Raw genomic sequence first — 14,572 nt, 5'->3', positions numbered from 1 at the left:
ATGAGCCTTATCATCAACCGTTATGACCATATTTGTTTATTGTTTCTTCTTCGATTGTAAGAGCGGGGATTTATTTTGGATATTAATTAGATTAAAATAATTAAGTTTTAATGTTATTAATTAGTGGACGCCAGCATTACCCATGAGCCTTATCATCCGCTGCTATGAAGACAGAGCCAGTCAGCGTTGCCATTGGGTGATTTCTCATTGCGCTCAACCCACTGTCCAGGTAAGTTATGAGTCTGAGAGGCTCATAATTAATGATTATGTTTTTGCTATAATGTTATAATTGATGCTTTATTTGCCATTAGACTCACATGATTTACATGTTAGTGCAACGAAGTGCAAGCCCGACTAATGGTTTCCTCATTATAAGAAACGAAAAAAAACTTTGCTAAATGGCTCGCTAACTTCAACATAAGCTAATTGTAGTTATCTAAGTTACGCCACATTCACACGGGGCGTAGGCGTTAACGCTTGACGGAGGGCGTGGCTGAAGCTTGGTGCTGACGCGATCGTCATAGTGACAACAGCCATTTAAATTACTTACCGCTTCAACACTGTTGCCAGTAAGTTACTGTAAAATATCTCTTAAATGTCTAACAGTGCATTATGAGGACATTCATACATTATAATTATCTCACATAAATGCTGAACAAAATGGGACCATTATGAAGAAATGTTAAGATAAATTAATTAATCACTTTTATTCTGCTGATAAATGATTGTATGATCATAGGCTCCTCTATCTGCCGTCTCTAACAACACAGTGATGTCACATCACGTCTTGTAGATGCAAATGGAAAGAATAATTTAAAATTTTCACACCTGACTAAAGCGATTTTTACAGGGACATAAACGAATTAGACCCATGAAATTTACAAAGACGCATTTTAGTCACTGAGTCAATGAATCAAATGATAATGAATCTCCATATACAAACAAAATTATATAAACAAAATTGAGGACAGTGTTGAAATGTAGAGCATTAATGGAAATTGCATAAAGCCTAAAGTAGTTTAGCGCACTACACACAGTCCAGTCTGAACTAAATAGTTTTACCCAGTCTGTAAACAAATATTACACTTGGTGTCATTCATTTTATAGATATTATGAGCACTCAGTTTTTTTTTTCCTGCCTAAAATATATATTGTATTTGTTTATAGTATTAGAAAATCAAACAAATATAGATTTGCAGATATTAGCCTATTATTCTTAATGAAAATCACAACAACGAGTACAATGACAAACTCCCTTAAATAGGCGCTTTTACACTTCACTTTGAAAACAAATTTTCCGTGATCATCTTGTCATTTAGCTCCTTGCACAGGCTGGACCCAGAATTCAAGTGGCAATGATGATCAGCTGATTACACTGAACCTCACACCCTGTAACCCATTGGAGAACACGAGCAACTGGGTGGAGGTGAGAGCCATGCAGGTGGAGGAGACGAGGAACATGCTGCTGGAGCAGGCGAGCTCTACGGAGGGGTAGGTGAAGCAGGCAAGCTCTTTGGAGGGGCAGGTGGAGCAGGCGAGCTCTACGGAGGGGCAGGTGAAGCAGGCGAGCTCTACGGAGGGTTAGGTGAAGCAGGCAAGCTCTACGGAGGGGCAGGTGAAACAGGCGAGCTCTACGGAGGGGTAGGTGAAGCAGGCGAGATCTACGGAGGAGCAGGTGAAGCAGGCGAGCTCTACGGAGGGGCAGGTGAAGCAGGCGAGCTCTACGGAGGGGCAGGTGAAGCAGGCGAGCTCTACGGAGGGGTAGGTGAACCAGGCGAGCTCTACGGAGGGGCAGGTGAAGCAGGCGAGCTCTACGGAGGGGCAGGTGAAGCGGCGAGCTCTACGGAGGGGCAGGTGAAGCAGGCGAGCTCTACGGAGGGGTAGGTGAAGCAGGCGAGCTCTACGGAGGGGCAGGTGAAGCAGGCGAGCTCTACGGAGGGGTAGGTGAAGCAGGCGAGCTCTACGGAAGGGCAGGTGAAGCAGGCGAGCTCTACGGAGGGGCAGGTGAAGCAGGCGAGCTTTACGGAGGGGCAGGTGAAGCAGGCGAGCTCTACGGAGGGGCAGGAGCAGGTGAAGCAGGCGAGCTCTACGGAGGGGCAGGTGAAGCAGGCGAGCTTTACGGAGGTGCAGGTGAAGCAGGCGAGCTCTACGGAGGGGCAGGAGCAGGTGAAGCAGGCGAGCTCCATGGAAGGACAAGGTAATTAAGACAGATAAAAAGAGTTACCAATTGAAACATTACATTTCATTCTCGCGACACCATTTTCCCTGAACAAGACAGCAAATTAAACAAATTGGGATTGTCACAAACAGGATGGACAAAAGCGATTTAATACGAGTTAATGCACCAACCTTAATTCACTCGCAATAGCAATACATGAACTTTACACCTATAAGTACTTGTACTGCAGCACATTTGTAATGTTGTGATCTTCCAGTATTTGAAATAAGAAGTTAAATCTTTATTTGGTATATGAGTAATTTTCTTTCTCCAAACCTACAACTGTCTTCACAGGGTCAGCCTGGGACACAGTTGAGAGTCGCAAAAAGAGAAAGTCAGGTATGTAAATAATGTTTGTAGTGTAATTATTGGTGGTTAGTAACTCTTACCATAGCTCGTTTGTCAAGCAGATTCTCTAAAGGAATTTAATTAATTAATTAGAATTTAAAGGGGATCTATATGCTTGTTTCTTGTTCTATATTTGTATTCTGATACTCCACTAGTATCAGAGAAGTAGCTTTGCATGATCTACAGTTACAAAAAAATCAAATATCTTAAACTGGCCTTTATGCAGACCCTAAGTTCATTGTCTATCTGAAACGAGCTGTTTTAGACTAAGCATTCTAGAAGCCTACTACTATGGTTACTACAGTTACTATTCTAATGAGCCTGATTCAATGGAGCCTGAGCACAAGGGACCCATATTTAGGTTGAAAAGACAATACAAAGTGCATCTTTTTTATTAATGATTTATTATTTTTTTCTGAATGGATTGTAATTTTCTATCCCACAGAGGGACAAAGGCATATGCCTGAGAAGAAAAAGCCCCAAAAGAGTAAGTCCATGTAAATGCAATGATTGATGCATCAGTGTGTTGACTGTGGCGAGGTGGACGAGCGAGACGTGGGCGTGATGGCGAAAGAGCGTCACCTGCGAGCCACACCGGTCTCGAGCCCTCTCATGAGGGAGCTCGGAGGCACCCTGTGAAGGACAAGAGAGGGCCAGGCTTGGATTTATGTTTTGTTTTGTTTACGTTTTGTTGTGTGTGTGCGGGCAGTCTTCCCATGTCTCTCGCTCGTCCACCTCTCCACATTGACATTGCTATTTTATACCCCAGGTTATTTGCTATAGTTCCATTGCTTATTTTTTGTGACTACTTACAGACAACTAACAGATAATTAGTTTTAACAGACAACCTATAATAACCAACATGCGTAAAATGTTTAGTTTGACTAAAATGCACTGCCAAACAGTAGAGGAAACAGCAGTAGTGTATTCTCAATTGTGAGCTGTGGCAATTCAAGCAAGCATACCACATTGGAACTGAGAGTAATTTGGTTAAATGGTACAAGTGTTCACAGATTGCTCCTACCACACTCGCCTAGAAGCTTTCCCCATCAGGAGTGTAGTAAGAGAAAGAGTGAGAAAGGTTAGACAGTCATTAAAGAAATGCATAGTGTAGAGAGTATGCAGACAGTAATATAGGATTTAGAAGCTTCCCTGTGTTGGGGCAATACATATTATACACACACCATAATTGTTAGGTACATACTTTTTATGTGTTTAGTCTTTTTGAATTACAGATTCGGAAGGATATTGTACTGTAAAAGTCATGATCAGATACCAGTACGGTATGTACTCTTCAGTTTTTCTGCTTTATGAATGAATGCATGCATTGTTAATTTACTTTAACTTCGTTCATGTTTTTTGCTAAAATAATGTAGCAAATTGTTCTGTTCTGTTTCATAAACTGTAGTGGTCCTTCATAATTGAAAATTAAACACTGTTATACAAATAAAATACATGTTTTGTAATGTGTGCTTGACACTTTATGAAAATACTGATAAAAACGGTTTATGTTTATAGGAAACAACAAACAAGTACCAGTAAAAGGTGCAGTTCTGTTTAAAATATCCAGCCAAGCCATACTTAAGACATTAAAATGTTCATCTGCATCCAAGTCAGGTAGTTCAGACTCAAGAGACATGGAAGTACAGACCTCATTAAATAATCTGATAAAATCTTCGCAGAATTGAGACGAGTAAAAACGTACATGCTTTGTGTCAGGAACTGATTTCTGAGAAAGTGGCGGTAGAGACAGATGAAACATAACAGGAAAATGATCAGAAATAAGAGATTCAACGACACAAATATCAGTGATAAACAACCCATACAACAGCACTAAATCCAGTATATGACCATGAATGTGTGTTGGATGCTTAGACCACTGAAGCAAGTTAAAAGAGTCAATAATGTCCAGGAACTCTTTTGATAGTGGTTTCGAGAGACAGCACACATGAATGTTAAAATCGCCTAACAACAGTATACGATCAAATTTAGTAATAAGATCTCCTACAAACTCGTTCAAAAAGTCCTTTGTTAAGTGTGGTGGCCGATAGATTGTTGCTATGGCAACCGGTCCAGACCAGTCAAGCTGTAAAAGTTGGACTTCAAAACTGTTGAACACGGTGGTCGGTAGTAATCGACACCGAGGTCTAATAGTTTTCTTCATAATGACAGCTAGCCCGCCGCCTCTGCCAGAAGGTCGAGGGGAGTTGTAAAAAGAATAGTCAGCTGGGACCAGCTCGGTAAAAGGGCTTAAGTCTCCTAACTTTGTCCATGTTTCAGTAATGAACAAGAAATCCAGCTTATGAATGGAGATGAAGTCACAGAGTATAAAAGTTTTGTTGACAATGGAACATGCGTTGATCATAGCCATTTTTGGAGGAGATGTGGTTTCGATGATGTTACGTAAGACCGGTGTTTTACTCAATGGGCGAAGGTTGACAGATGAGATGCCTCCTTGACGGTAAGGTCTTAGATTGATCCGTGGAGAAGAGTATTGTCGAGGCCAGATCGGAGGATCAGGTAGACCAGGGTCAACCGGACGAAGCCAGCGCGATGAACTGTCCGGTAACCAGTAAACCGCAAAGCGGCTGGGGACGGCATTCCATGTCTTGAAATCGACACCGCGATGGCTATCAGCCCGCATGTAAGCCTTTAGCCTGGCAATTACCCCTCTGCGTCTGCCACATCGCCTTCGGCCCTTCCTCTGTGTAAGATCACGGGGCCACCGGCATAGGAATTCTGGAATGTCAGACGCTGGATTCTCGTATGGTTTGCACAAAACAGACATAACAATATAAATACACTCACACATACACAGACAAAAACCTGGCCATCCACATGATGTAAAAGAAAACGTGATTCATCAGATCAGACCACCTTCTTCCATTGCTCCGTGGACCAGTTCTGATGCTTACGCCCGTTTCACACATACTCCGTCTGCAGTGCGTGTGCAGTGCGTGTTGCGTTGCGTGTGCGTTGCAGGAGCTCCACACCCTGTTGTGCTTTCACATTTGCTGCGTTTGCAGTCCGCAACTGATCCGCTGTTGCATACCACAAACACAGCATTTATTCAGTATTTTTTATTTAAAATCCAAAAGTTTTTACTGAACATGCCTCGTCAGAATTCCAATTCTCTTTGTTTAGCCTACTCTTCAAAAAGAAGTCAGGTTACGTAGCCTACTAAACAACATTTTATTAAATTCATTTATTCATATTTATATACTTTAGATTTAGCTCACACAAGTGGCAAAACATTTAAACATAGGTTATAGCCTTAAATCACAAACATTTTAAATTAGAAACTTACAATGGTCTATTCAAAAACAAAAACTCGGTACGAAAACGATCCGTGCACTGCTGCAGACGCACCGCACCTGGAACGGACTGACGGACCGCATCCGCGTGCAGTGTGAAAGCTGTCATCCGTTAACATGGGTACTGAAAAAAATACGCACTGCACACGCACTGCAGACAGAGTATGTGTGAAACGGGCGTTACATGCCACTGTTGGCACTTTCAGGGATGAGCTGTGGGCACCCTGAATGGTCAGCAGCTATGCAGCCCCATATGCAACAAACTGTTTGTGGCAGAGTCTAGTACATGATCATTGTATTTCTGTATCTCCTGAAGAATTCGATGGTGAATCTTGCTGCTGTCTGAACACATGAAGTATAGGGGTAAAGGTTTGTGATTTAACTGTGCAGCAAAAAAAAAAATTCCACCCAAAAAGTGAAAGCAAAGCTACAGCTATTGAAGTATGTAAAAATTATAAATTAGATTGACAAACAGGTAATTCAGAGGTTCAGTGTATAACATTTAGGGGATCTATTGGTAGGAATGGAATATAGCACTATATATATTTATAATATATAAGCCCATATATGATTACTTTAGAATGGGTAGTTTTTAATCTAAACATCAATCTAATCTTCAGAACACCAGCCTGCGTGTTTTCAAGCAATCCTGAAGAGCTTGGTTAGCTGCTTCAGGTTTGTTTGATTAGGGTTGGAACTAAACTCTGCAGGGCAGTGGTTGTATTTGTTAGTTGAGTAGGATGCATATAGTAGCTTGAATTTTCAACCTATTTTATTATATAGTTATACCATTCTGACGGTAGAGGGTTTGTTTCCGCTGCCTCACACTAAGGTAAAGCCCCCTCAATTGACTGCTGAAGTCCTCTATGCGCGGTGACTTGACTGGCATGAGATGTATCTGGTGTCTCTGTAGAAGTAATATCGAAAGCAAATCAACTGTTTCAGATAGTAATGGAAAAGGATATTTGTTGTTTTTATTTTATCTGGTCATGCTTACCACCAGCTGCCCATTCCTTTGCATCAGAAAGCCACTGTGACACCACATCATCTGTACAGTGTAGCTCTGTTTTTAGTTCTGACAGCCTTGCAGTCTCATTCTGTAGTCTTCGACAAGTCTGATAAACAGTGTTATACAATAATCAGGATTAAAACTTTGTGTGATGAACAACAGGCCAAGTGCACACAAAAATAACACACAGAACTATTTATAAGAGACTTATCTTCACATATCTTGTGGATAGTGCCTGATGTAGAGAGAGGCTTTTTTGTGGTTCCACCCCATTGCGTGTAATGTAAGCATGTCCACCCGTGCTGTTGAAAGCAAATAATGAGATTATTCTTAATCTATAAAAAGTATGCAGGAATATTGCAAACACTCTGATCACCTGCTTTGGACATATATTTGGTCGTCAGGGCGCAACGTGAGAGGTAGCTGTTCACTTGCTCCACCTCCTCACCGGCGGTTGTCCTTGCTCCTTCCTGGTTCTTACAACTCCATTTAATCTGTTAGTAAAGGGTGGAAGAAATTCAATTTTATTTAATTTAAATACAGTAGCCCAGTATCACAATTTAAAGGGCTTTAAATTCTGTACAAGAAATGGTTATGTAAAAAGGCTACATAGAATAGTGTAGCTCTTAATAGTTTGTCTTCTTCATTACAAATGTACATATAATGCAAAAATATTATACATACCTCACACTTAGTAGCATGGGCTCGAGCATGCATAACACTTAGAAAAGGTTTCATCGTGGTCAGCTCCTGAAGAGCAGGAAGGACACCAGCAACTTTCTGCAAGTATGGCCAATATTTGCAGGCCACATCCATCGCAAAGAATTGCGCCCTGGCTGGCATGAGCTCCTTTTAAAGGTACAGAGGGTAGGCAAATATCTCCCCTCTGTACATATTAAGGGCTTTTAGGAGGAATCCGTGGTGACACAAAGCAACCTCCATCCCCTCTTCATCCAATTTAGAAGCCCTCCTTGAAGTCTCCCTCGCTGCTGTCCACTGGGAGTCCCCACATGTGCCTCTTCCTTGTGTCTATGATACATAACACACACAACAAATCAATTATAAATGTTGTAGATATTTGATATACAATATATTCTGGCATTTATTCTCTCAATTTGATTTTGGAGTAGTTGGTTGGCAGAAGTAGTTAAAGTGGGGGGAAATCAATGTCGGACATAAAAATGGATATTTTTTTAATAACTCTTTTTCTCAAGTTATCATTAAACTTGCATTTCTCACTGCTTTCTGTACGGTTTCAACAAATCTAGACACCGCTCTGTCTTCAGCCACAAAGAGCCCCTCAAAAAAGCCAGAATCATCAGAGCTGAAGAAGAAGAAAAAATCCATTGATTAAATATTTAAAAAAACAATAATAAAAAACACTGGAACAAAGACCACCCTCCGTTTCGGCGAAAGCGATATAGCTTTCAGCCAACATTTCTGGTGTGCAGGCTGGGCAGGTGAAAGGAGCACTACAGCAGAGCTGGTCTTCCTCAAAAGTTGTATAGGAAAACTCTAAGAAGCTGTGCTGCAGTGCATCGCCGTTGATATTTCCAGACTGAAAGAAATATAGAATGAAATAGTATTTGTGATGTTGTCTACTTATGGAAAGAATTTTATAATATGGTAAAAACAATTACACTTACTCTTCCTTCACACTTGGTGCGATGCTCCAGCAGCTTTGCGAAGGCTTGTCTGGAGAATCCAGGAGCTATGACCTTTAGCTCCTGAAAGGAGCTCAGGAGGTCAAGAGTATACAGCGTGGAATTGTTTACAGAGGCTGGCCAATATCCACTCCTAAGTAGGTCCTTCAAATCAGGGTACCACTGCTGCTGGCATGTTTGACATATGTATAATGGCTGATGCAACTCAAAACGCCCTTGGAACAAAAAAAGTCAATTAAAAAAATTATACATACACATTTACCACATACTTTATTTTACAACAGTTAGTTCATTCTGCCCATCCAACAGTTACTTCATTTTTGTGAATGATTGAGATACACTGAACAAGTTACTGCCAGAAGAATTGTGTGATAACTTTATGATATCTGTTTCATCTGTACCATCTGAATGAGCTTTTATTAGTGTTTATGCAGGCGCAGTGAGGCGAATTTTTGATTTCTGACGTTTCAGTGGGGAAACTTAGAAATTTAGACATAATTTTAAAAATCTAATCTACAACAGAAATCTAAATAGTGATTTTTTTTTTTTTTTACCATTGATGGTAATTAAAATCACTGGTTTGCCTGGAACCAAGGTGAAGTTTGAGCCTTCACAGGAGCAGACTGACATCTTAACAGTCGGCAAAATGCAAGCTGGCAAAAAGAAAGAAAACCACTCATTTAGATTATTTTTAACTGGTTGCAGACACACATGAACAGCAAAATTAGGGCTTTCGAGAGAACGTACCTTGTTCATGGATGCAATATCCAGCTTCCCCTTTAATGACACAAGAGTTTGGAGGAATGGCTTCAAAAACCCATTAATCACAGTCCCCACAGTACCACTCCTTAGGAAGACACTCTCTGCACATAGGGAGAAAATAGAACAATATTATAATATAATATTTCAAATAAATAACTCATATCAAATACAATAAACTCAATTTAAGCTATTCCAAAATTAGTTAAGATACTAGGTTTGAAATTCCTGTATAGGAGTGCATAGTGGCTCAGTGTTTAGCACTGTTAAAGTTTAGCATTAATGAAAACCAACCTAATAACAGCAGGCTCGTGGCAAAGCCAACACAAGGGATGACCAACAGCATCTTTTGCAATAAGGCATTTTAGGTTGTATGGTCTTGCTTCTTACCCAGCGCTCTGAGGTTTTCTGCTGTCGAAAAGACCATGATGAAGCAGAGCTTCTTTGGGGCTCAGCAGAAGGACATGATGCCAAAAAATAAGACAACCTCTGCTGTCGAAAAGACCACGATGAAGCAGAGCTTCTTTGAGGCTCAGCAGAAGCACATGATGCCAAAAAATAAGACAACCTCTTCATATTTTTTTCTGTTAAAAAAATACAAAATAAAGTAGTAAAGGACTATTTAGATGAGGACCAGTTACAAGTCAACTGATCAATATTTAGAATAAACATGCCATGCTATTCTATAGATGAGGCTTGGCGTCGCCCTCCTCGCCTCCCCCTTGGTTTACCACGTCCTACAAAGTCCCTTTTAGAGGTCTGAGGAGGGTCTTCTCCAGAGAGTGCGTGCTCTCGACAGCTGCTCTCTGTGTGTTGAAGTAAATATTTATTGTAAGATTATTAAACTTAATATATATATATATATATATATAGTTTTATTACTGGAACCAAAGGACAGGTAACTAGTGAAACTAATGAAAACTCAACATAGTGTGTTAGTAAGATGTTGAACGACTTATGTCACAGTATGAAATGATTAAGGTCTATAAAAACTCTAACCCTGGCTTAAGCTAGAATGTGGTCATGTTTTAGTTCAAGAGCCATGCGTCTGCCCTCTTGGTGGTGGGTATCCTGTGAATCCAGTTTATGCTTGGTGGCCATTGCAACATAGACAGATACAGACAGACTGACAAAGACGGATAAGACAGACAAGTAGACGAATACAGACAGAGAGGAAAGGTTAAGAAATAGATAAAACTAGAGAGAAAGATGGAGGTATAGATAGTGAGAATATGAGAGATAGAAAAGATGAGAAGAAGAGATGGAGGTTGGCTCTTAAAAGTGCAGTTGTTTTTTTTTAATCAGGTGCAATAGTTGACAGGTGAAGTTGAAAAGGATCTGCAGGAAGAACAGAAAATGTTAATTATGTAGTTATGTTGATATAAGGTTTATAATGTAGTGGTTTACAAACCACACGTGGTTTAACAATAGTGAGAGAATCACATTTCCTTATAAATACTTAAAATAAACGATTAAAAAAATCACGTTTTCCATGTCCTGTTCAACTGTTAAAAGGCGCGTAAAAGTCTTTAACAGGCGCGTGATGTGAGTCTGGGGTTCCTCGTCCTAGATTTAAAGGCGAAGTTATGTGCAGTAACGTGGTTAAGCTAACTAATAATGTTATTACTGGCACATTACAGTGATGTTGTTGGTGAACCCCGATGATTAGTCGAGATAAAATGACATTGTCTAACTTAGATAACTACAATTAGCTTATGTTGAAGTTAGCTAGCCATTTAGCAAATTTATTTTCACAAGTTTTTTTTTCTTTTCTTATAATGAGGAAACCATTAGTCGGGCTTGCACTTCGTTGCACTAACATGCAAATCATGTGAGTCTAATGGCAAATAAAGCATCAATTATAACATTATAGCAAAAACATGATCATTAATTATGAGCCTCTCAGACTCATAACTTACCTGGACAGTGGTTTGAGCGCAATGAGAAATCACAAAAGAAATCACCCAATGGCAATGCTGACTGGCTCCGTCTCCATAGCAGCGGATGATAAGGCTCATGGGTAATGCTGGCGTCCACTAATTAATAACATTAAAACTTATTTATTTTAATCTAATTAATATCCAAAACGAATCCCCATTCTTACAATCGAAGAAGAAACAATAAACAAATATGGTCATAACAGTTGATGATAAGGCTCATGAGTAGATTTACTGTGAGATTTGACAAACCAAGCCGATGGAAAAACGACAACATTAAAATAGCAACATTTAGAAGCAAAAAACAAAACAAACAAACAGGATAAAATCTCCTGAATAAATGTTGAGTAATGTAGTGCTTAAAGTTTAAAAATGAATAAGAAATGAGAAAAAAACCTGAAAAAAACAGCGTCTGTGGTATGCAGAATGAAAAAAGTGGAGTTTGCACGAATTGAACTTCCCATTGAAATACATTAGATTAAAAATTGTGCGTAGTGACTCGAAAAAAAGGGGAAATTTGTGTCTGTGAACATGAATCAATAGATTAAATTTCGTGATTATGTCACGAACTGCCGTGAGACTGGGTTGTCCATTCAGGACACAGTCGCCATTCCAAAGTGTCTCAGCTCCACCAGTTTCTCCCATCTTTAATCTCTCCATGTCAACACCAGCTCAAGCTTTCGGTAGGCATTTTGTTCCACCCACCGCCGCTACAGCATATCCACATCTCAGATCTAATATTATACTTGACTTCCTTACCTCTCCCCTTGCCCGCTTCCGATAAGAAAATGGTGGACTGCGGTGACGTGGCAGTTCTACTTAAAACGTCAGATCCACATTTGCAACACAATCTATCATTATGCGAGTTTATCATCGCTTTTAGCATTTACAGGAAAACCCTATGGCAAGGTTTTCCAGATAGGAAGGAAGTGTTAGACCTCTATCTATCTTTCAATGATGGCAGACTTTAATCAAAGGTACGGGGGTACATTATGAGTATCATAAATCCTTCTCTGCTAAAAAAGAGCTGAAAGACTACATGTAGGCTACCGGTAAGTTGCCTATGACAAAACATGCACATAATGGCTCTGTATTGTAAACCTACCATTACAATCAATAGCTGTGGCAACAGCATGCCGTACCTTCTCCTTTTTTGTGTGGATCTTTATATAAAGAATCCTGTGGATCGTATAGTTGTCAGTGTATCTCCACCTCTTTAGTTAAAGGGTTAGTTCACCCAAATATTTATGTCATTAATGACTCACCCTCATGTCGTTCCACACCCGTAAGACCTCCGTTCATCTTCGGAACGCAGTTTAAGGTATTTTATATTTAGTCCGACAGTGTATCTAAGTGTATGCACACTATACTGTCCATGTCCAGAAAGGGAATAAAAACATCATCAAAGTAGTCCATATGTGACATCAGTTAGTTAATTAGAATCTCTTGAAGCATCGAAAATACATTTTGGTCCAAAAATAGCCAAATGGATTTGGACAACCCAAGTTGTTATCAGCGCTCAGTTCAGAAGCCTGCATCTCTGATGGTATGGGGTTGCATTAGTGCGTATGGCATGGGCAGCTTATACATCTGGAAAGGCACCATCAATGCTAAAAGGTATATCCAAGTTCTAGAACAACATATGCTCCCATCCAGATGTCGTCTCTTTCAGGGAAGACCTGTAATTTTCCAACAATACAATGCCAGACAACATACTGCATCAGTAACATCATGGCTGCGTAGAAGGAGGATCCGGTTACTGAAATTGCCAGCCTGCAGTCCAGATCTTTCACCTATAAAAAATCACCATAGACAGGGCTCAATCCAAGGGGCGGGATAAACGGTTGTCTTTCAAACTCCCTCTGCACGCGATAGGATAGCGCTACACAAACCAGAGCAACGAAGGTGAAGCAGAGCTCGCTGACTGATTAAACATTCGCCGTATCCGGTCGGCTAAACTACGAACACATCTTCCCTTTTTAAGAATGACTTCAGTGCCGCTCTTTGTTCTTTTCTCAGAGAAAAGCTTAACTCCAAGTCTTCCAGAGTCGCGGTCAGAGCTGATTCGAAAGACCGCCGCCGTTCGCCAGTTTCTGTGTTTACTAGAAGCACGCAAACGCAACTCGGCCGTCGTCATTATGGCCCCGCCCGCCGACTCTATACATGATGTGATTGGGCCGTCCAGATTTTGAGGAACACAGCTCAGAACGGTATTGAGAGTTCCTAGACGACACTTGCGGGCAAATTAAATTTGCTGCCTTAAGATTTCTAGGCTAGTACAACATGGGGTTCTCCCAAATTTTAAGATGTGTCGATGCCATGAAATTTAAAATCAACTTATTTTCCATTTAAAATGATATACATTTTCTCATTTTTTTTCTCTTAATTCACAATTTGTACAGTGTCCCAACTGTTTTTGTGGAATCGGGTTTGTTACCCTTATTTTAAGGTCAAATTATAACTTTATACTAGACTGCATGGAAATCACTTTGGCAGATCCTGCTTCTTGAGTGAGAGAAAATGTGATGTTCAAATTATGGCTGCAAATTTTGCCAAAAGGAATTTAATACTTGATAATAAATCTGTATTGAAGGCCCCCACTAATTATTCAAAGTAATTCAACAAAGGAAACCACATTTGCTACTTTTTTGATGGCTCAAATGTGTAACCTTCATGTTTTGACCATTTGTGATCTCATTTACCATGTGTTGTGTATATAAAGAGTTTTAGAAGTTAACTTCTAAAAGTCTTCTAAAACGCTGCAAAAAATTCTTCATAGATCCAACAACTTAATTCTTTGATGGACTCGATCTACTCTATCTGTTTTGTACTGTATCAGATCCAGACGTAGTCTTTGACAAATGTGTCTGAGCTTTTTGCTCGAAATGTTACTTACAAGTGTTAATAAAAAAGAAGTGAAGTTAAAATGAAGTTAGAATAAAACAGATTTATTTTTGTTTAAAAGCAGAGGGTCTGTTCTTTTGTTTGATATATTGCATGTTCAGATACTCATACAGCAAAATGTTCAGGGAAATGATCAAAAATGCTGTTAGTGGCTGGTAACTTTAAAAAAAATGTTGGTGGTAAAAGAGTTTTGGGGAAGAGGCCCACCCCACCATAATCTAACAATATTAATATAGAGATTTAACAGTGATTTAATTTAATTAGTTAATAGTAGAAACTAAAGTATTAATGTAGTACTACTAATTTGTCCTGCATTATTCCTGAAAAGTTAACTATTAAGGATGGCACATTATTTTAAAGTGTTACCATAAAGTGGACCTTTAAACAATATTAAAGTTTAAGGCCATACAGTCTGTCAG

General features: G+C 39.8%; 1 protein-coding gene across 1 annotated transcript; it reads right to left on the bottom strand.

The window, feature by feature from the left end:
• Positions 1–3,140: 3,140 nt before the first annotated feature.
• LOC137049148 (uncharacterized) lies at positions 3,141–7,834 on the bottom strand. The gene is made up of 5 exons (XM_067427532.1): positions 7,574–7,834; positions 7,266–7,383; positions 6,878–7,191; positions 6,670–6,787; positions 3,141–5,305 (listed from the first exon to the last, which is right to left on the bottom strand). The coding sequence occupies exons 3-5, from the start codon at positions 6,926–6,928 to the stop codon at positions 4,005–4,007; spliced, it is 1,470 nt and encodes a 489-aa protein (XP_067283633.1). The 5' UTR covers positions 6,929–7,191; positions 7,266–7,383; positions 7,574–7,834; the 3' UTR covers positions 3,141–4,004.
• Between the last annotated feature and the right edge of the window lie 6,738 nt (positions 7,835–14,572).

Source organism: Pseudorasbora parva, chromosome 20 (genome assembly GCF_024679245.1).
Source record: "Pseudorasbora parva isolate DD20220531a chromosome 20, ASM2467924v1, whole genome shotgun sequence".
NCBI classification, from domain to species: Eukaryota; Metazoa; Chordata; class Actinopteri; order Cypriniformes; family Gobionidae; genus Pseudorasbora; species Pseudorasbora parva.
The sequence above is the reverse complement of the archived record's forward strand: the minus strand, read 5'-3'. Positions and strand labels throughout refer to the sequence as shown.

Coding starts and splice junctions, on each gene's coding strand:
- LOC137049148 (XM_067427532.1), bottom strand. CDS start 6,928: ATGATGTGGTGTCACAGTGGCTTTCTGATGCAAAGGAATGGGCAGCTG. Junction 6,788..6,877: donor AAAGGAATGGGCAGCTGGTG/GTAAGCATGACC, acceptor TTACTTCTACAG/AGACACCAGATACATCTCAT. Junction 5,306..6,669: donor AACCCTCTACCGTCAGAATG/GTATAACTATAT, acceptor CTGACATTCCAG/AATTCCTATGCCGGTGGCCC.